Source organism: Mirounga leonina, unplaced genomic scaffold (assembly GCF_011800145.1).
Source record: "Mirounga leonina isolate KUSES-001 unplaced genomic scaffold, KU_Mleo_1.0 Mir_170, whole genome shotgun sequence".
In the NCBI taxonomy this organism is placed as follows: domain Eukaryota; kingdom Metazoa; phylum Chordata; class Mammalia; order Carnivora; family Phocidae; genus Mirounga; species Mirounga leonina.
The window spans coordinates 23,487,634-23,510,200 of NW_023270433.1; the positions used below are offsets into that span (position 1 = coordinate 23,487,634).

A 22,567-nucleotide genomic window follows, 5' to 3' on the forward strand; every position below is an offset into this window, starting at 1 on the left:
CGGGTTCTAATATTCTGTGACCACTTGCCATAATGAGATAAGAAATAGAGACAAAGAGACAATATGCTCTACCCTTATGCATTCCTGCTTTATTCCTAGAAAATCTGTTGGTGACCAATATAGTATTATAATAATCTTCTAAGTAATATACAACTTGATTTTTAATAAATAAGGTTTAATTTAATAAGGTTTTAATAAGTTTTCTGTGTAAGGCTTTATTTCCTTTATTAATTATAAAATGAAAGCCTGGATTGCGAAGAACGAGAAGGTGGAGGTTGAACTGTAGAAATGTTTTCTCATAGGTCTGTCGATTGTTACGCCATGTATCTGGGACAGAACCTCTTGAAATAACCTGTGTACATGCAGAGGAGACATTTCAGGTGACTGGCCAACAGGTATGATCAAGAGCAGATCATTCCTTTATATTATGTCTTGTCTGAGTGTCATAACAAATTGTGTGGAAGGAAAATGTGTGTGGTTCTGCATAACCAAAGGTCAAATCTACTGAGAGTGATGAAGAAGATAATGGAATTTTCACTGATAGTGTGCCAGAACATAGCTGACACTCCATGCTGATGCTGCTCCTCTGCAAAACTGGAGATTGGCCCATTTAATTGATGTCCTAGTTTATATTTATTTTCAGTAAAGCTGTTTGCAGTGCAGGTCATAGTGACATATTTGAAAAGCAATTTACTGGGGTGCCTGGCTGGAGTGTGAGCGTGCAGCTCTTGGTCTTGGGGTTGTGGGTTCCAGCCCTGTATTGGGTATAGAGATTACTTAAAAAAATAAAATCTTAGGGGCACCTGGCTGGCTCAGTCAGTTAAGTGTTTGCCTTTGGCTCAGGTCATGATCTCAGGGTCCTAGGATCAAGCCCCACGTCGGGCTCCCTGTTCAGTGGGGAGTCTGCTTTTCCCTCTCCCTTTGCCCCTCTCCCCCACTTATGCTCTCTCTCTCTCAAATAAATAAATAAAACCTTTAAAAAAATAAATCTTTAAAAAAAATAAGTTACCATTATGGACCAAGCCATAAAAATATTTACGTGTTTTGACCTAGGATTCCCAAGGACATAAGGAAATTAGAAAAACAAAACCAAAAGCAATGTTTGTTACAGCATTACTTATAATAAGATTCAGTTGGAAGCAAGATAATTAAAGTAGGCAAATAGTACATTATGACCTTTAAATAATAATCATGATAGCTAGAATTAACAACATTGAAAAATGTATTGTTAGATGTTAGATGATAAAATGTTAGATGATAAAAGCAGGATACATATTTGTATACTTACTATAATTGCTACTATGTAAAATGTACATATATATGAAAATGAGGGGTGCTTGGGTGGCTCAGTCAGTTAAGTGTCCAACACTTGGTTTTGGCTCAGGTCACGATCTCAGGGTCGTGAGATCGAGCCCCGTGTCAGAGATTTTCTCTCTTCCTCTCCTTTTGCCCCTCCTGCTCGTGCTACCCCCCTCTCTAAAAATAAATAAATCTTAAAAAAAAAGAAAAAAGAAAATGACTATATAGGAATATGTAGAAATGAAAGTTCTTGTGCTTTTTTGGAAGAGTTGTGAATTTTTTCTGAATTTTTTGAGATACAACTTTTTTTTTTTTTAAAGATTTCATTTATTTATTTGAGAGAGAGAATAAGATAGAGAGAGCATGAGAGGGGGGAGGGTCAGAGGGAGAAGCAGACTCCCTGCTGAGCAGGGAGCCCGATGTGGGACTCGATCCCGGGACTCCAGGATCATGACCTGAGCCGAAGGCAGTCGCTTAACCAACTGAGCCACCCAGGCGCCCGAGATACAACTTTTTATAATTTTCCAGAGCCTTTTAAAAATTGATATCCCATTTAATATTGTCCCTGTCAAATTAATCTAAAGAGAAAAGTGAGGGGCAGAACTTCCTTTCTTTTTTAGGTCTAAGCTCCAGAATACAATTTACCAGGTGTTCTTGTTTCATTTATCATGGTCAGCCAAAGGACGTACTCCTAACTGTAGTATTACATGATAGATGTAGAGCCCTTGGATTTAGAGTTGAGAACAGTGCAAGTGACTTAGAGACCAGAGTGGCCTGTGTCCTCTAGCAGAAGCATGTTGAATGTTGGAGGGATGTGTGCTCTGTAGAGAACAGTGTCAAAGGCTTATCATGGAAGGAGGAAGTATATGAGTCACCCTTAGCAATGATCATCTGCTGAACAGTTGATTATAACCAGAGGATCTCTCCTTATTAAGAGAAACCAAGGCTTCAGTATTTGCTTGTCTGCTTGAGATTCATCCTGCTTGCCTTGGCTTTAAGTGTATTTCAGTAGAATGAAAAGGTTTGTCTCTTCTGCCATATGCAATCAGCTCTTGCTTTCCTCAAGCCCTACTTGCTGCTATTTGGCTGTAATTCTCTGCTTACTGTTTTTATTGTAGTAGGGATATTAGGAATAACCGTACTTTCTTCCCCAGGATGGTGATAGAGCCTGTTGTCAATTTCCATAACTTGAGAAGCATTTTTTTTCTCACAGCCTTAGCTTTTGCTCCTTGTCTTTGCCATCTGTTTCACAAAGGGATCATTTAAGGAAATAGAGCATGCCTCTGGGTTAATTTGTATTTATTTCTGGACATCTCTACTTCAGCTATGTCATCTTTGTATTTCCTTTAGAATGTTAGATCCTATCCAGGACACAATGGAGCAGTTTGTACAGCGTGCAATGGCTCCTGGTCGAGAGGGAAGTCCCACTGAAATCTAGCTCGTGGTTCTCTGGAGAGCCCATGTGCCCGCCCTCCCTGAAGATGGGGAACCTTGTTTTGCTCATGAAGCTGCCACCTCCTTGTCAAGTCCTGTGCGTGTGTGACTGTGCCCCCCCCAGGAGGAACACGTAGCTCTAATTCCCTTACAGGTAGCATGACGTGGACCATATCAGTCTTCTGAAAGCTCTCCAGTGACTTCCTGTCTCACAGTAAAGTCCGGTCCTTACTGTGTATGTCCCGCATCACATGGCCTCTGGTGACCTTCCCTTTTCTCATGTCAGTCCAGTCACACTGGTCTACTGGCTGATCCTTGAACACACTAGAAGTGCTCGCACCTCATCCCAAATGGCTCGCCCTAGATTTCCTTTGGCCCCACTGGCCTTTAGTTCTTTGCCTTTACGTGCCACCTTTTCCGTGACCACCTAACACCCTCTCTCGTCCTTACCCTTTATTTTTATACATATAATTTATCATAACTTACAATATCTTATCATTTACTAGTATGTTTTTTATTATCTGTCTCCCCCCATTATAGTGTGAGTCTTCATCTGTCTCACTCGTAGCTATTCCCCAGCGCTGGGAACACGGGTATAGTGCCTGGCACAGAGTAGGTGAGTGAATAGCCATGTATTAGTTACTTGGTGTCCCCGAGCCTCAGTTTCTCTCTCTCTGTTGAGAAAATGTATTTTGTTTGTGTGTTTCTGAAGGTCAATACCAATGTAGATCGAGCCCCCGAGACAGTATCTCAAGAACGTATCTGCCGTGTGCTCATAGGTGTGCGTGTATGTTACCACTCCTACCACTGCTGGTACTGCTAGCCACCTGCCACTCCCACTACTGCTGCCGGTCCTACTCCTCTTAGCGGTACTCCTACCGCCACCAGCACCACCGCGGCGACCACTGCCGCCTCGCAGCCCCTGCCCTGTCTCTTGTGTACAGCGCACTCCACCCTTCCCAGTCTGAGCGTAACTCTTTGAATTCTGCTGTGGAAATGACTCTGTGGAAGTCGTTTTCCTGAAATACAGACCATTGCTCCCTGGATAAAGGTTTGTATATAATAATGCATGCTATTTATTCGCAGAAACAGTGACTTTCGTTCCCTGTCTCTTCACGTTGGCCAACATGGTGCTTATGTGTGGAAAGCACTTCACAGTTGTTTGTTGAGTGAACAGTACAGACTTAAGTCTGGTCTCCAATATGATGTTGAGAGCTAAGATTTTGAAATGGACACCTGTGTATGTTGTATTTCATTAGATAATTTCTGCCGCTGAAACACTGACATTGCATCCATCTAGTAAAATTGCTAAAGAAAACCTAGATGTATTTTGTGAAGCTTGGGAATCCCAAATTGGTGACATGTCAACACTGCTAAGAGAAATCAATGACGTGTTTGAAGGAAGACGAGGTGAGAAACTGTCCGCGTATTTAAATATATTATTATTTTAATTAGCTCTGTTAGTTTTTTAATGTCAAACCTCAGTTGCAAAATGAATTATCTTGTTATAACCCAATGGGTTATTTTTATAGTAACATACCTTCCACAGAAAAACTGAAAATGTTGTGTGTCCTTCTTTATTGTAGTATGTAAGCAGTACAATTTATTGTACAACAGTGTAGTAGATTTCTTTGAATTAATATTAATATTCTAGTTTTCCTATTGAAATTTAGTCATTTTATATTTTATCAAAATTGTTTTTTAGTTTTAGTACAAAAGCTCTTCTGTAATACAATTATTCTCTGATTTAATTCTACTAACTTCATAATGAAATGAATGTAGTTATTTGATTTTTGAATTGCTTTCCTTCCACTTGGATGGAGTCTCTTTCTTTGATAACTACATAATCTTGGAAAATTTCCTGTGGTGGGTAAGTTCATTGGTATTTTTACAACATGTAGAATAGCACTACACAATGTATAGGAAGGCATCATTTTTATTCTTTATTTTAATAATAACTGGGACTTTGGTTTATTTTCCATTGTATAGTATGTCCTCTTATTTATGTTTATGTGTTTTCATGTATTTTATCCTCTTTGAATGGCTTCTGTTAGTGTCAAGCATGCTTTTTTTTTTTTAAATAAAATGTCCTTTAAGCCACAATAACATCAAATTACATATTTATTTTTATTGACTTGAACATCTAAACATTTCATATTTTTAAAAATACCTATATAGGATAATTGCTGATTTGCTTTTAAAAATCAGAAAATTAGATAGACTTTATAAATATAGCATAATTTGTAAAATATAATAAATGTTTACCATGCTTTTACATTTAAAGATTTCTGTGATAGCTAGTCTAAATGGCTTATCACTTCAGTGCTTTTATAAAGTATTTATAGACACATGGATTTTTATGTGAGACAAGTTTCATATATTAAAAGGTAAAGTGATGTTGTTGATTCATATCTGAAGAAGAATGGTCATTTAGCTATGGGACTTGTTTAGGAAATGAAGAAAGTGACTTCCCCATCTTTCTCAACACCAGCACCCACTACAGATAGACTAGAGCTGAAACAGGAAAATCCTATACTTATGTTTGGACCACATGGTCTCTGTGGTTTCTTTTACTTTTAAGCTGGATGTTATGTAAATGGTCTCTTCTTTAGGTTTGGGGTAACCTATCCTCAAAAAAATCAGGTTACCTTAACTTCTTTAGGGCTGAAAGAAATTCCTCTGTAGGTGGGAAACTCTGCTGCCTCAATCAATGGTACATCCATTGTTTAACTGGTAAAGTATCTTGCTGTTCAGAAGGATCCTTATGTGGGGTTAACTGAGATAGAGTTGGTTGATTTCTTGTACTGCCTTTCTTTGTCCTGACTTTTAACATTAAGCTCATAAGAATAGCTTTTTTGACAAAGAAGTCCAACTCTGGGTTAGCCATTATTGACTGGACTGAGTCCAGTGTCACAGTGTTGTTTTTCCTGTTCTGTATGGTTATTATGACAAGTCTGCCTGTTACCTTGCACCTGTCCACTACTGTCCATACAAAGGATGGAGTGTATTCTTCAGATCCTGATTTCTCTCTGCTACTGTTATAACTCATGTTACAGCTATTATTGAAAAGCCTTTGCTGTATTCTAGCTACCTTTGTTCTGTTCTGAATATCTTGACTCTCATTACTAGAAGAATTACCAGATATGTTTGCAAGTATCGTTTAACCAACCAATTAAAGCAAATAACATGGTAAGCAATGAGAAAGGGACTCAGAGCTAGGTCATTGTCCCCCTTATCCTGAGACACGGAAATTTCACAATAGGGCCTCCTGAGGTTGTTTTAAGAACTCAAAAGTCAATGCTTGTCTTCCTGCCTTTCTCTCTTCATCCATTTCTGCCTTCTTATCCAACTCTCCTGGGAAGCCATGGTCTTCATATTAGAAAGGACCAGATCAGAAGGATTCCACTTTCCCTTAATGGTGAATTTGTAATCATAGCGTTTAGAATTTGAGATTATTTTAGATAACTAAATGTTAAAAGAAGCCTTCTCTCACAGCTTGTAGACTGTTTCTCCTTTAAAGAGGCTGAATTTCTCTTGTTCTGTTTGAACCATCTTAGAATTAATATGACTAGGCTTCAGGTTATAGGGATGTACCTAATGGTCCTGTTCCATAGCTCTGCGCCTGTTTTATCACTTGGCAGATTGGATGTGTAAGGTGCTGTTCACCAAAATGGGATGCATAGAAGGAGGAACATGCTTGTGGATAAATATGAGCTTATCTGGGGGACATGGAGTTCGAAACAAGGGAGTGACCCATCCAGACAAGAGATAATGAGATGATGATAGTAGAAATGGAGATAAGAAGACTGATTTAAGAAGAATTTTACAGGTCATATTGGTAGGATTTGCTGATTAATTGAATGTAGAGGTAAGGGAGAGTTTGAGGATGACAACTGGGTTTGGATTAGAATACCCCAGTCCTACTCCTGTGGTTAGCTAATTGCCTATCCTTCAGTAGTTAGCGATTCATTTTCAGTGGGTCTGGGGACATGATCTTTCTGATAATGCCATATAGAGCACCTTCCGGAATCCAAAAAGCTAATTGTGGGACCTTCTTTTTTTTTTTTTTTTGAAGATTTTATTTATTTATTTGACAGAGAGAGAGGCACAGCGAAAAAGGGAACACAAGCAGGGGGAGTGGGAGAGGGAGAAGCAGGCTTCCCACAGAGCAGGGAGCCCGATGCGGGGCTCAATCCCAGGACCCTGGGACCATGACCTGAGCTGAAGGCAGACGCTTTAACGGCTGAGCCACCCGGGTGCCCCTGTGAGACCTTCTAATAGGGAATTACATAGCACATCTTTAGTGAAATAGTGAGGCTTTTCTGTCCTTGGGAAATTAGCTTTAGTTTGTAAAGATGCAGAAGAGCTCTGGATAGTGAAAATGAGAGCAGCAAATAAGCGATCATTTCGGTACTCCCATCAGATCAGAGGGGCTCTTGAGCTTAACCCTGAACTTAGTTTATCTGGAGGTGTAAGGTGAGAAGTAAAAATGGTACAGTTGTGGTGTTGATTTAGGGAATATTAAACAAAGCATTTTGGGAGTATTAAACTTATGATACCCCTGTGAAAACAGTGCTTTGAAAAACAGGTTTATAATTCAAATATTGACTGTGTTTTCCCCATAAATATTCCTGTTTTTCCAGTTACTTCTAATGTTTATAACATGTTTTCATCAGAGATAGAAATTGTTTGTTAATGCCACTTCTTTAATTTGATATAAGAGCTAAACGTAACTGAGTCAATGTATTTGCTCTGCTTAGAATCAATGGCAATAATTAGGCTTGTATGGAAAAAAAAACAGCTATAAAATTAATTATAAAATGATTCAGATTAATGATTTTTGGTATCTTTATCAACTTTTTTTTTTTTTTAATCAACTAAACTTGGCTTATATTGGAATTGGGGAAAGAGGGATAACCTTACCTGCAGAGCATTTGGGGAAAAGCTGTCTTGAAGAATGATCAGTTTTGCAGTTATCCTCAAATATGCAAATCATTCTGAGTCCAACTAAATGATGGGAATATGGAGCAAAACAAAGTGTCTGTAAGACAGCCTCGGGGACTGGAAGTGCCAGTGATTAATTGGTGATGGTAATGCTAGAAAACCAGATTATAGAAAGTCTCCTTTTTTCATTTATTTCTCCCTGCCTTCTGGTTTCTCTCTTTTTTTTTTTTAGATTTTATTTATTTGCGAGACAGAGAATGAGAGACAGAGAGCATGAGAGGGAGGAGGGTCAGAGGGAGAAGCAGACTCCCTGCTGAGCAGGGAGCCCGATGTGGGACTCGATCCCGGAACTCCAGGATCATGACCTGAGCCAAAGGCAGTCGCTTAACCAACTGAGCCACCCAGGCGCCCCTGGTTTCTTTACCTCTATTGTTTTCTCGGAGAAATAAGGGATACTAAGATAGGTGGCTTTTTTTTACTCTTGTAGAGAAAATGTGAACATGTCAGGGTCATAGGCTCTATGGAGGATCACAAGGGTAAATAATACAAGATTGCTCATGCCTAAGCTAGTTATCCTTAAGTAATGATTATGCTCGTTTCTGCAGCTTATTAAGACCACTTTTTAGGGCTATTATAGACAGGATTTGGACTTTGAATTAAGATAAATGGTGAATTTTGAGGTTCTAAATGACAAAGTCTTCTATTAATCTTTCACAGCTAAATCGGGCACTTTTTATATCAGCGCTAGGAGACAAGGCATGGAAATAATGTCTTTAAGTTTTATTTTTCTCTCACAATTCTGAGAACAGAAAATCATTAATAAAATTCCCTTACTATTCTGCTACAAAGAAATGATTTGAACCATAAAGCTATTCCCGAGTACCAATGGCTGACCCGTAATGACAGTTCATTTTCTAGATCAGCACTGTCCAACAGAAATATAAAATACATATGTACTTTAAAGTTTTCTAGGAGGCACAAGAAAAATTTAAAAAGAAACAGGTGAAATTCATTTCAATGTTTTCTACTTAACACAGTGTATCCAAGATAATTGTTTCCGTTTATAATCAATACTTAAAAATAATTAATGAGGTCTCCTACATTTTTTCCCCTTTATATTAAATCTTCAAAATCCAGTATGTATTTTATAGTTACAACACATCTCAATTCAGACCGGTCATGTTTCTGTTGCTCAGTAGTCATACATGGCTGGTGGATCCCATATTCAACAGCACAGTTCTAGATGAAAATTTAAATATGTTATGAATAGGCTCACCCTGTTCATGTAACAGTCGTTCTATAAGAAAGTGTATGATTTAATGCTCTTACACTGTATTTACTTTCATTAGGTGAAACTGTATGAAATTGCTGTTTTTGTATTTCAGAGTGGTTGAGTATCAGCAATTTCATATGGTTCTACCTAATATATTATAGCTGAACAAACTCCCATTCCTTGAAATCAAGAAGCAATTACTGGGGCGCCTGGGTGGCTCAGTCGTTAAGCGTCTGCCTTCGGCTCAGGTCATGATCCCGGGGTCCTGGGATCGAGCCCCACATCCGGCTCCCTGCTCCGCAGGAAGCCTGCTTCTCCCTCTCTTACTCCCCCTGCTTGTGTTCCCTCTCGTGCTCTCTCTCTCTGTCAAATAAATAAATAAAATCTTTAAAAAAAAAAAAAAGAAGCAATTACTGTTCAATCTTATTGTGAATCCTTTCCCCTATGAACAAACTAGGCTTTGAAAACAATCTACCATCCATTGTAACCTGACTTTATAGATGATCTAGAAGTTTGAAATAGGGAAGCGCAGGGGTGAAGTGGGCATCACATGTCTCCTTCCTTTCCTCAGTTACTGTGCTTCCTGCATGTGTTAATTCACAGCCAAGAGACTGTATTTGGTTTACTTCCTCTTCCTATCTTGTACACTAGAGTTGCTCTGTTTGACTGGAAGAATACTTTAAGAATTTAGGTGTAAGTGATTTGGTTTGATAGTCACAGAAAAGGAAGCAAGCACTGATAACTGGTACTGATAAAAGAAGAATCTGGTTTCATTGGAGGCAGGCCGCTGTGAAAGATTTCACTATGAAGGAAGCTTGTTGTAAATAAATATAAGTAAATAACACAGAGAAATTGTGCCTTTCTGCCATTACATTGGGGGAGGGAGAGATTGTCCAACCAGGTACCTTAGAGATATAACTGTTGACAGCCTTCATGTTCACCAAATTACAATTTTGTTTCTGAAACACATGTAATTAATAGCCTAAATTATCAAAACTAATGTACTACCATTCCTATATAATCATATTAAAAAAAATTAAATGTGAATAATAGAAAATACGCTAATAGAAAATTTGTTTTAAGTTATATGTGTTATTTGTAGGAGAGAAGTATGGCTACCTGTCACTTCCAAAGCCAATGGTAAGTAGAAGAGTTTTGTACATTCTGGAATGTTTTATTCAGAACCCAAATTGTAAATTTGAAACTGAAACTAATGCATCTGACTGCAGTCCAAAATAGTGTCCCACTAGGTGGCCAGCTTGGTGACATGTATGAAGATGGTTTCTGCACCTTGTCAGGCAGCTCCCTTTCAGTCTTCAGTAAACACTTTAATAATAATCATTTGTAAAAGTAAAAATAAAAATAATGAAAACACAACTGAATTTAAAAAAATAAGATAGGCTGTAAAATTCTAAATAAAATAAACCCTCAAAACCTCAAGCTATGTCTTTTTTTTTTTTTTTTTTTCGAGCTATGTCTTAAATGCTCTATCACCTGCTTTATAGTCTACCAGATGAAGGAGGAAGATACAGGTGATGTGACTCTCTATACAAGGAGGGGCCAGAGAGAACACAGATCATCTGTATTTTCCAGTGAACATAAGGGGCAGCTCGTATTTATACATGTATGCGGCTTTATAGTTTCCCCACGTTCATTTTCTGTCCATTTCTTCTATAGTAAGCAGCATTAGAAAATCTCAAAAGGGCTATGTTAAATGAGTAAATATAAACTGTGAGACAGAAGAACAAGGAAAAGTTGAGGCTCTTCTGTTCTGCAGTGAAACTGGTGACAGAAGAGCTGGTCAGAAGTATCAAGTTGTGGTAATAATAAGGGAAACAAAAAACAAGGGGATACACATATACCTGGAAGGTATTGATGATGACCTGTTTCTTAAGCTAAGGGGGCTGGGTATTTTGTTTTATTATGTTATAATTTATACTTTGTGTACATCTACTCAATGTGTGTATGTGTGTGTGTGTTTAGAGTTTGAGTAAATGTTAAAACAAAAAAGGCAACCAGCGTCTCCTACCCCTTTATGTACAGTAGCCCTGGCCATTCTGGAACTCCTGCCCCAATTAGGGGAGCTTCCGCCAGACCTCACATTGGGGGGAATGGCCAACCTGGGCTGCCATCTCCTGAGAGCTTCTGCATATATTTTTCAAAGAAACATTGCCATTGGTAGTGGTTTCCATTCTTTTTTTTTTTCTTTTTTTAAGATTTTATTTGTTTATTTATTTGACATAGAGAAAGCACAAGCAGGGGGAGAGGCAGAGGGAGAGAGCAGGGAGCTGGATGCGGGGCTTGATCCCAGGACCCCGAGATCATGACCTGAGCTGAAGGCAGCTGCTTAACCGACTGAGCCACCCAGGCGCCCCTCTGTTCTTCATGTAAATAGGAATCTGTGGGCTAGCTTGCTAACCTAACTATCTATAATGTTTTAGCCTCTCCTTGGGGAACTATATTCTGAGGTCCATAGAGCTCACACAGAAACAAACTTGCTGTTTCAAAGATGGGGGCCCATCAGATATGTTGACTCAAATATGAAGTACTCTATTCTAAGTATAATCTCCTATACAGCCTGGGTGGAGTATTCGGAACTGAGATGTCAATGACACTAGGGTGCTGAAATTTTGCCTTCAAAGGGCAAATTGGTTAAAGGAATTGAGCTCCAGAGTCATAACATTAGGAACATGTGGAAAACTACATATAGTGGCTAATTTTATGACATCATTTCATAAAAATAACTCAACAGAGGGGCCAGGAATGTTTGGAGGTATAATAACTGGACTCTGAGAAGACTGCAGAAGTCTTTAAATCCTTCTGGGACATGATCTGCTTTCCCTGGTCCCGGGTTTCTGACTACTTACCTATTCAAAGCTGAACGTACATGCTAGAAGAGCATTTGCAAATAATTGTTTCAACTTAATTTAATATAGTTTAAGTATGTTCTGAAAATGTTTAAGTTAAAATTTTATTATAGGTAATTTGTTTTCTATTACTATTGTATTTCCTCACAATTAGCTGTACTGTTTTTTAAGATGTCTTAATCTTTTTATTGTCATAGAAGAATAACGCAAACTTGAAATCGTTAAAGCCAGACAAGCCTGACTCTGAGGTAAGACCTTTTTCTTTTAACAGTCTTACTTCTAATCTTCCTTTTACATCAATAATGACAATATTGTGGTGATTAAAATGTGTATTTTATAGGAGCAAGCCAAGATAGCAAAGCTTGGACTTAAGCTGGGTTTGCTTACCTCCGATGTCAACTGTGAGATCAAGAAATGGGAGGATCAGGAAAATGAGATTGTTCGAAATGGGCGCAACATGTCCAGTATGGCCTATTCTCTGTATTTATTTACTAGGTAAATGTAGTTACACTTGATCCTTTTAAATCAGTTCAATAATATTTGGTGTAAGGAAAAACTCATGTTAAATCATTGATAGGTTAAAGTCAATTTCAAATATTTGGTAAAAAAGACTAAGTTCTTATGATAATTAAGTGAATACAACAAGAAGACGTTTAATTAGGATTTAGATTTAGAAGATAACCCCTCCAGGTTTGTGTCCTGTTCTTTTCATAATTTTTTTTTTTAAAGATTTTATTCATTTATTTGACAGAGAGAGACACAGCAAGAGAGGGAACACAAGCAGGGGGAGTGGGAGAGGGAGAAGCAGGCTTCCCGTGGAGCAGGGAGCCCGATGCGGGGCTTGATCCCAGGACCCTGGGATCATTACCTGAGCCAAAGGCAGATGCTTAATGACTGAGCCACCCAGTCGTTATAATTTTGCATCCTGATTTTTGTCATTCAATGTATCATTCTCTCTCCTAGCAAGCATCAGTAAGTTTAGAAAACATGTCTTTTAAACTCTTCATGCAAGTGACTGATAATTGATTAGATAATACAGATCAAAGAATAGAACCATAAGGACTACCACCTCAAAAGGGTGCCAAGTCTCCATGAATCAGTGTTCATTATATAGCAGAGAATTTCCCTGACTTTACTATTGCATGACCTACGTTCTTTGTCTTGTCCGCATAACAAGACTCTTGATCAAATGCCTCATTGAAGTCCATGTTGATCACATTCCACAATCTTCTGTTAAAATAATCTATACATATGGTATAGTAATTCCATATTGTAAACATTTATCTGTTATCTGCTCAATAATCTGTTCTAGAATTTTCTCAAGGAATGACTTCAAACTTCTCACTAATTTTCTGAAATCTATCTTTTTTATTTTTGGAACTCTGGAAAGTATTTGATATCTCTAGTGCTATGGCTCTTCTGCTCATTTTGATTTTGAAAATATCAGCAGTGGTTCACACCTACAAGTTGTTTCAGTATTCTGGAATGTAATCTATTTCATCTGGAGTCTTTTTTTTTTTTTTTTTTTTTCATTTTTTAAAAAAGATTTCTTTACTTTTAGAGAGAGAGAAAGCATGCACCTGTGAGCGGGGCGGGGGGGAGTGGGCAGACTGAGAGGGAGAGAATCTCCAGCAGACTGCCCTCTGAGAGCAGAGCCTGACCTGGTGCTCGATCTCATCACGACCTGAGATGAAACCAAGAGTCAGTCACTCAACTGACTGAGCCACCCAGGCACCCCTCATCTGGAGTCTAAACTCAGTTAAAGTAGTTAGGATCTCCACAGCTATGTGGGCATTGGGGTTCAATAAATAGCACCCTTTTTCCTACCCAATATCTGAACAAAATGAAAAAATAAGCAAAAGAATAGGCAGGTAGGGGCCGTAACCTTTATATTGATAAAGCTATTATTGGATAATGTAGTTTATATCCACTAACAAGTAGGTTTTTAAAAACGATCTCTAGAATTCAGAAATCTTACTCTACAGGGACAGAATGTATCTTAAAATAACTGACAGAGCAGGTATCTCCCAAAAGCAGCTTTACTTCCAAGAGAAAAAGGAGAAAGGAAAGGCCTACCACATCCAATTTTATTTTTGCAAAGTCACCAAAAAGACTGAAAAGCTAAATAAATGCCCATACCTTTCTATGGGAGGGAATAAGGGGGAGAGCTGAGAGAAGTGAGGGAGGTTATGCTAGTGAAGATGCCTTTGTATGGAAGGAAGATCAGGAGTGAGGAAGGAGCATTCATTTCCCTCTTGATGAAGTCCTCTACCTTTTCAAGATAGAGAATTCTTCTGGAGGGTGCAGAAGTGATAGGAGCTGAGTGACTTGGCCTCTGTTTAGCAGCCATCTGTTAATACTTTACCATACTTTCCAGCATGGGTGACCTTTCCTCTTCGGTGGTTTCCTTCCTTTGTGCTTGGTCGTTTTTCTTTGCAAGCTTCTCCTGGGATTGAGTCTTCCTAACGCAATTTTGACCTTTTTTTCTTAGTTCCTGTCTTTTTAAAATCTGAAGAGTCAGATTTGCAGAAGAAAGTAAAATGGAACTCCTTCGTTCACACACACCAAATGTGCACAGATTAGCTGGAATAACAAAGATCTTGACCTTTGGTTGCAATCATGCTAGTTAACTCCTGGGATAAAAATCAGCAGATCTTTAAACAAAAATTTGTTTTTCACCAATGAAAACTGGAGGAATATCATTATCACTAAGTAAATGTAGTTTGATATAGAAAATCTTCCTAAACAGAGGATTCCTCAGTAGAATTTTTTGTTTACATTTTTAACTGCCTCTTTTATTTCTTGTTTCTTGTTTCAGAATATTCCAGGGTGATATGGTCAGCATTTTTTGTTTCAGAGTCAGGATAGTGGATTCTGGTAAGGGATGACATGCATCCCATGGAGACTAGGAAGCATGAGGAGCTGCATTATGAGGGGTAGGAATAACTAAAGCTCTGTGGAATGGGACTTGTTATGAGACGTAGTTATTAGACAGGAATGCTCAGTTCAGGGAAGAAAATGGCTTTTCTGTAATGGGTAACACGTTGTGCCATTTTGACACATCTTGGTATATCTGTGGTAAAATCTCAAGCTGGCTTTGTTTTCTACCCACACTGTCAGCATATGTTTTTCCCCAACATTTTTTTCTGTTTTCCCTTAATACCTGTGGTTTACCAGCCTCATCTAGTTGCTTGTTTCTTTTTTTAAAATATTTTTTAAGGATTTATTTATTTGAGAGAGAGAGAATGTGTGTGCATAGGAGGAAGGGCAGAAGGAGAGAATCTCAAGCAGATTCCCCACCCAGTGGGGGAGCCCAATGTGGGGCTCAATCCCATGACCCATGAGATCATGACCTGAGCCAAAACCAAGAGTCGGACGTTTAACTGACTGGGCCACCCAGGCACCCCTTGTTTCTGAGACCCATCTGTTAGCCTTCACGGTATCCAGTTTTACAGTTTTCCCGGGCAATTTTATAGCTTTTCCTCAGGCTGCTGTTTAAGGTTGTCTTAACAATTTATACAGTTTCTTAGTAATTTATAGATGATAATTCATATTTCTTGATAATTTTAAAGATTTTATTTTTAAGTACTCTCTACACCCAATAAGGGGCTCAAACTTATAACTCCAAGATCAGGAGTTAGATGCTCTACCAACTGAGCCAGCCAGGCATCCCTATTTCTTGATAATTTATATATTTAAGATTTACTAGTGCATTTTTCCTTTAAAAAATTTCAAACTTACCAGAGCCTTATAGGTCTTTAAGTGGTTTCTGTTTCATAATTTCATTTGATGATCACAGCGGTTTATCAGAGAACAGGAATAATTTGTTCACATGTCACAGATGTTGAGGGCAGAATTGGTTATTAGATTTCTTCTGATTCATGCCTAGTCTACTGCTCTTCTTAATGCATTCTGTTCTCTTTGCTGTGGTTTGCTTTTTGTTTGTAGAGGTCTTGGTTCTTCTTGGTAGTTTTCAATCTGATGTTCCCTAGTCTGCTGGTGAGAGTGGTAGCACAAATATTGTGACTATTTTATATACCCAGCGCTGAAACTTAAATGACATGCCTTGTCAAAGTTTTAGAATTAAAAATGAGAATTTTTTGAGTTTTGGTCTGATCCTCTTAACATTATGTAACAAAGGCCTTTGGTTAAGGCATATTGTCAGATCTCATGTATTTAATTTATGAAGCAAAATGAAAAAGGTTAAAAAGGAAAAATAAAACTTAAATATTGTCGGTTTTAAATTTCTTTACGTTATAAAATTAACATATATAATGTTCACTGAAAAATTTTAAAGTGCCCTAAGAAGTAATAGTTAAATATTAAAGTTATTCAAGAATAAAGTCACAATATTATTATTCTATTCAATATTACTCTTCAAAATTTGGGATCTATTAATATACAAAATGCTCTAGAAGTTTTATGTTATGAAACCAATTTTCAGACAATAACTTTTTCTTAGATCTCCTTGATAATTCATTTTATTTCAGAGGAGAGGGGCCACTGAAAACTTCCCAGGATTTAATTCATCAACTAGAGGTATGTTTTATTTCCATTTTATGCTACTAATTTAATTCTGGGCTAAAAGTGGGTAATAACAGATTTTCGAAATGATTTACCATATCATGTTTGTATGCTTACCTATGCATACACATGTATAGAGAAAAGTGGAAAAGCAGATGGCTTGCAGTAGCATTTTGTGGAACTTTTTTTTTTGGATATCTTATGTAAAATTCAAATACTATAAGGATAAAGCAGAGTAGGCTTTGTTGACAGTCAATATGTGCAATAAGTTACAGGTTTCCCAAGTAGGTGGAAGTATCCTGTCAGCAGGCGCATATCCTGGATACCTTCCTGAGTGCTAGGAAGGCTTTTTGGCCTCTTCATTATTGGATTGGATGAATGATACTGAGTAAATGAGGACAACGCATGAGAAAAAGCATCTGTCATGGGCTTGAGACAGAGGGTAATTGGTATAGTTTCCTTCTTTCCTTCCATGTTCCTGCTGATTTAAGGCATTCAAGGAGGGACAGACATGCTCACCCCCACCCCTGTGCCCCAGTGTGTCTAATGGAACTCCACACAGGCCCATCTTGAATTCTTCTCCCTCAGTTAGAGGCCTTAGATTGGCAAGTGGGTTGCAAGAATACTTGCCCTAACTCTCACGGTAGTTTGTTTGCTTTTCTAGAACCAAGGGCATTCGTACATTTGAAATATGTAATTTCTATCACTTTCTTACCTTTAGTAGTTTCCTTTGGCATTCCCATGTGCTGCCACCTGAGCCTCTTCAGGAAAGGGATTTTAGCTTGGGAGGATGATTATCATCAGAGTCAGAAGATTTCTAGAAAATACTTCTTTTGTATTTTTTTATAAAGTCAACTGTAGATAAGCGATTTCCCTTAAAACAGTTGGAATAAATTCTGGATTCACTCTGTTCCATTTGGCTCATGTCCATTTGAAATCATACCACACCACAGGGGGTATTTCACTGCAAAAGATCCACTAGTCACCTTCCTCCTGTGTGAGCTTATTCATTAAACCGGTGTCTACTGAATTGTCTACCGATGGACATGAAGCGCTCATCAAGTATTTATTGAGCTTCTACTGTGTGTCAGATCCTGGGGGGAAGACCTCTGTGGAGAAAAGAGAACAGAACAAAGCCAATGCTGGCCTGGAGCTTACATTCTAGTGGGAGGAGGTAGGCAGGAGAAGGTTAAGTATGCGGTGCCTATATATAAGCATTTAGAGATAAACTCATGAAAGATAAAGAGAGAAAGGTGATAGAAGGCTGGCAAGAAAAGACCTCTCTAAGGGGGTAACATTTGAGTAGAGATATTAATGAATGAGAGAGTGATCTGGATGGATATCTGGGGGTAGAGTATTTTAGGCAAACAGAGCAAGTGCAAAGGCCCTGAGATGTTGGGGTAGGCTGGAGGGGTCTGAAGAAAAATAAAGAGGCAAATGTGGATGGAATGGAGTGAACCAGAAGGAAAATGGTAAGGCATGACATCTCCATAGCCCTGGGAAGAACTTTGACTTTTTTTTCAGGTATGAGGGAAAACCCATTGAGGGTTTGGAGGAGCAGTGGCAGGATCGAACTTAGGTTTTAAAAGGTTTTTGGCTTGATCACCAGGGTAAATTGTAGTGCCATTTACTGAGCTAGGGAACACTGAGGGAGAAAACCAGATTTAGAGGGTGGAAATCAAGCATTTTGTTTTGCTCAAGTAGTATGTAAAAGACTGGTGTCAGGATCGTTCAAGAATGGAGAGAGAGACTGGGGAGTCATCAGCTTTCAGGTGGTTGTAAAACCATGATAGTCCAGGAGATAGACATGGATCTTGCCCCCATGGGGTTTGCAGGCCAGAAGGGAAGAGATGTAAACAGAAAGTGGTAATGTAGGATGATGAGGAATGTATGGGTAAATGAGTCATTCTGTTTGGTTAGAATCTATGTGTAAAACTCATTGGTCTCCCTTTTAAAGGATAAGGAAGAGAGCAAAGGATTATTTGACCTTGAGATCAGTTCATCCAATGATAGCAAGGTGTTGCATAGAGTGTTAAGGTTAACGCTGCATTGCCTCCTTCTTCGTGTTCTTTATCTAATTCATTACCAAGCACTTTAGTTTTCTTCACAAACCACCCTCATATTGCCATTCTCTTCTTTTTTATGGCTGCCATCTAAAGCTGACTCCTACCCTTTATTCCCCTGGTGTCTCTTACTCTGAAACATTCTGTTACTATTTTAAAATAAGCATCCGAAATATTCCTATCTTATCTGTCCAGCCTTATTTTTCCACTGTTCTTTGGCATCATCCTGTTCTCTTCACTAAATTGTAAAATGCATGGTGAATACTCAAGAACCAATCTAAATTGGTCCTCTCAAATGGCTGGTTAAGGAATGTGTATGGGTGACAAATTTTAGTGGAAGTAGGAAAGTCCTAACCCTTTTGACCTCATGTTCCACAATTCATCACCCTTTATAGTTGGGGTATTATAAGATGAGCTCCAGATCCTTCCAGAAGCCCAGACATAATTTGTATGGTTAATTTGTATGGCTAAGCATCATAGGTCTTTATGACCCTCCAGAGTAATTGGAGGTGTCCAGGTGTAGAGGAGCCTCTCCAGGGATTGATTCTGCATCAAGCCTGAGAAATCTCCTTCTGAATACAGCTAAACATTTGTGTTTCCTGGGTAGGAGAAAAGCTTCAGGAGTTCCACGACAGACCTTTTATTTTTAGGTTTACTTTTAAAATTCAATATGACAATTAGCCATGAGTATATTTCTTATGAACTATCTGTAAGATATACATCTAAGTAGTGATACTTTTCTTTTCCACTAGGTTTTTGCTGAAGAGGGCTTAAAGCTTACTTCAAGTGTACAAGTTTTCTCAAAACAGGTAATGCAAGTCTGCCTGCTTGGTCTTGATGGTGATGTCACGAATACCCACTTGGGGGGTATATTATTAAGGTGTAAGGGTATTTAAGGTTTAAAAGATGGTGTTTGTTGGAGTTGTTATAACTTCCTAAATTATATTTCAGCTGAAAGATGATGACAAGCTTATGCTTCTCCTGGAAATAAACAAGCTGATTCCTTTATGCCACCAGCTCCAAACAGTAACTAAGACACCTTTGCAAAATCAAGTGTTTCTAAAGGTAAAAGGAGTTGTTATAACTTCCTAAATTATATTTCAGCTGAAAGATGATGACAAGCTTATGCTTCTCCTGGAAATAAACAAGCTGATTCCTTTATGCCACCAGCCCCAAACAGTAACTAAGACACCTTTGCAAAATCAAGTGTTTCTAAAGGTAAAAAGGTAAAAAAAGCGTTACTCGGGAGACACTTGAGAAACTTTCACATTTATCAGGTGTACTTCTAGCCCATTTTTCCTCAGAGTGCTCTTACCCACAGACAGGCAATTTGCTTCCATTTTTCATGCCTCGATTGCAAGAATCATTTATCATCTGTAGTTGTAACTGACCCCAGGGAGCAGTAGGTTCACCAGATAAATCAACTTTCTTTTCTTTTTTTTTTTTTTTTTTAAAGATTTTATTTATTTATTTGACAGAGAGAGAGACAGCGAGAGCAGGAACACAAGCAGGGGGAGTGGGAGAGGGAGAAGCAGGCTTCCCGCAGAGCAGGAAGCCCGATGCAGGGCTCGATCCCAGGACCCTGGGATCATGACCTGAGCCGAAGGCAGACGCTTAACAACTGAGCCACCCAGGTGCCCCCCCCCCTTTTTTTTTTTTTGCCGAAGGCAGACTCTTAACGACTGAGCCACCCAGGCATTCCATAAATCAGCTTTTTGGACATGATTAATTCCACCACGCTGAGCAGCTACCCTTAAATCCTGAGGTTGTCACATGTCTAACTAGGGCACAAATCCCTCAGAGTAGGGGCTCCCGTTGTTTGTCTTAGGGAATTTAGCTTATGCCTGCAAAGCAGAGTGCCAGAAGTTGCAAAGTAGGGGGTTCACTGCTGCACTTTGGAGTGTTTTAAGAAGTGCCTAAACAGCTCAAAATAGAACAGGTTGATTTTCCATCCATTCTTCCTGGGGTTCCGTGAAGTGGGCAGGAGACCTGGGCAGCAGGCCCTGCACTTGTGTTCTGGGGCCTCAAGTCTGCTCATGTGCCCTAATCCATATGCCTTTTGAGATCCTTTAAATTTCTACAATGAAGAAATTTTATCAGGTTAAAATGTAATTAATAATACAGTCTTTTGAAGTACCCTTTGTAGAATTTTATTTGCTTGCTTTCTGTCATTATAGGTTGATAAGTGTATTACAAAGACAAGATCCATGATGGCTATTTTGGTCCAACTTCTCTCACTTTGTTATAAACTGCTAAAGAAGGTAAGATGGGTTTTCTGTCTGAAAATCACATTTTAAAAACTAGTTTCCAGAAAAATGCAAAAGAAATAGCTACTATTTAATTTTGCAATTTTTATTTTGAAAGTAAAGTAGAAACTAATTGTCTTAACTCTTTCCAGCTTCAGATGGAAAATAACAGATGGGTCTCAGTTACAAATAAAGACTCCGTGGATGGTAAAACTTGAGAAGCTTTTGGGGTCAGATCTCTCGAACAGCATGCGGCAAAGCTGATATTTTTAGAAAGCAAATGATCCTTTATATTTTCAGAAATTCAACAGTTTTATAAAAAAAACAATTATGAAATCTTGCTTTATTTTCTGATCATGAAACTGATTGTGATGCTTTTTAACAGCTAATAAATGCCACGGTAGTTGCTACATTCCTAATTGCAGTGTGAATTTACAATGGGACATTGCCATTGATAATGTTGTTGAAAGTCAAACCAAATATCTCAACTGTCTTAATGACAGTTTAATCCAAAGAAGCTATTTTGAATATGTGCTCACCTTTGGCATAAAATACCTTAAATTCCTCTTTTCTGTTTTTATTTAAGCTTATCATCTAGAACACTAATTTTCAGCAGGAAATACATAGTTGTCTGGGTGAACACAGGGGTTTCCTTAAATCTGTGGACTTTTCTTCAGTCCCTCTGTCCACAATTGTGACTGGCCTCTTCGCTGTCCTGTCACAGATCACCCATGTTAGGAGCACACGTTTGTTCTCTAACAAGCATCCCAGAGCATAGGCTCTCTGCTGTGCTGCACATCTCCCCGCGCCACCCCCTCCCCATTCCCAAAGGCAGGGTCATGGAGCTCACTCCACAGAATCCTCCAGGAACTCGCTAGGAGATGGCTTACACTTCTCCTACCATAGCTGGCTGGTCTGTCTGCCTTAAATATTAGCTGGAACCCTAAGCCTGTCTTACCTGTGTAAAAAAATAGTCTCTGAACCACCCTTTATACTGACTGATGGAATGGAAGATACGAGACAGAGAACAATGGAACGAAGATGTTTAAAATAAATTCTGAATAATTGTGCATCTTGTATATGTGCCTTTGGAATGTTCGTTATAAAACATTTTAATTTTAGGGCTTAAAGCTTTTCTTCTTTTTGTTTGGGCTGGGGCTTTGATTGAAGGATCTGGTTTATATGTTCAGTCCTTAGAACTCTTGCTAGTGCTTGTATCCCAATACTGTGAAATTCATTTTGAAATCTGATAGAAAATGTCACTTGCCAAATGGCAGTAGTTATATAAGCTTTTTGATGATTGGTATCTGGGTCAGCTATCACAATCAATATTCACAAGATCCTGAAGAACCACAGTACTACCAAATACCTAGTCAGTATTTTATTGAAGGAAACTTGAACTTACCATAAGCCTTCAGGAGAAAATGGGATACACTTGGCTTAATGACCTTTATATTTCTTCTATAAAAATTATCAAGCATGATTTTTATTCCTTGAAACCAAAATATTCCTTAAAATTACATTAGAAATAATGGGAGAACAATGTGAGGTAATGTGACATGTAAAATATGTATTTCTTTTACTATCTTTAGTATCTTTGTTTTCTGATGTCTTCAGGAATCATTATGCTACACAAAATGGGGATCTGCTGGTTTGTGCTTACAATTCCAGTTCATAGCACCGTCATTGTAGGTGTTTGTAGAGTTATTACCTATGTCATGTCTGGTGAGTATATTTAAGGGACTGTCATGCTGGCACTCAAGTTACAAGAAGTTTTTCTTGTCAATCAAAAATAACTTTTAGATTTTATTTACAAAATAGTTTTACATACCTGAAATGAGAAAATTCTCTTATTTAGGTGTAATTGGGGGTGGGGAAGGGATGACTTATGACTTCAACAGCATAAGAGGAAAGAGA

At 38.4% G+C, this 22,567-nt stretch overlaps 2 protein-coding genes across 3 annotated transcripts in view; both read left to right on the forward strand.

Annotated features, from left to right (window-relative positions):
* CTNNAL1 (catenin alpha like 1) overlaps window positions 1–21,727 on the forward strand; it is a 67,430-nt gene extending 45,703 nt beyond the window's left edge. The window contains exons 10-19 of one of the 2 annotated variants that reach the window (XM_035016125.1): window positions 303–395; window positions 3,993–4,143; window positions 10,053–10,090; window positions 12,015–12,065; window positions 12,158–12,312; window positions 16,308–16,356; window positions 19,157–19,213; window positions 19,356–19,469; window positions 20,582–20,665; window positions 20,803–21,727. In XM_035016125.1, coding sequence (XP_034872016.1) covers window positions 303–395; window positions 3,993–4,143; window positions 10,053–10,090; window positions 12,015–12,065; window positions 12,158–12,312; window positions 16,308–16,356; window positions 19,157–19,213; window positions 19,356–19,469; window positions 20,582–20,665; window positions 20,803–20,868 — 858 coding nt within the window. In that variant the 3' untranslated portion in view covers window positions 20,869–21,727. The remainder of the gene's footprint in view (window positions 1–302; window positions 396–3,992; window positions 4,144–10,052; window positions 10,091–12,014; window positions 12,066–12,157; window positions 12,313–16,307; window positions 16,357–19,156; window positions 19,214–19,355; window positions 19,470–20,581; window positions 20,666–20,802) is intronic. The other variant, XM_035016126.1, reaches the window with a different exon arrangement.
* Window positions 21,728–21,995: 268 nt separating this feature from the next.
* Window positions 21,996–22,567, forward strand: part of ELP1 (elongator complex protein 1) — a 75,950-nt gene continuing 75,378 nt past the window's right edge. Inside the window, exon 1 of the mRNA XM_035016124.1 lies at window positions 21,996–22,375. Within this exon, the coding sequence (XP_034872015.1) occupies window positions 22,364–22,375 (12 nt within the window). The 5' untranslated portion in view covers window positions 21,996–22,363. The remainder of the gene's footprint in view (window positions 22,376–22,567) is intronic.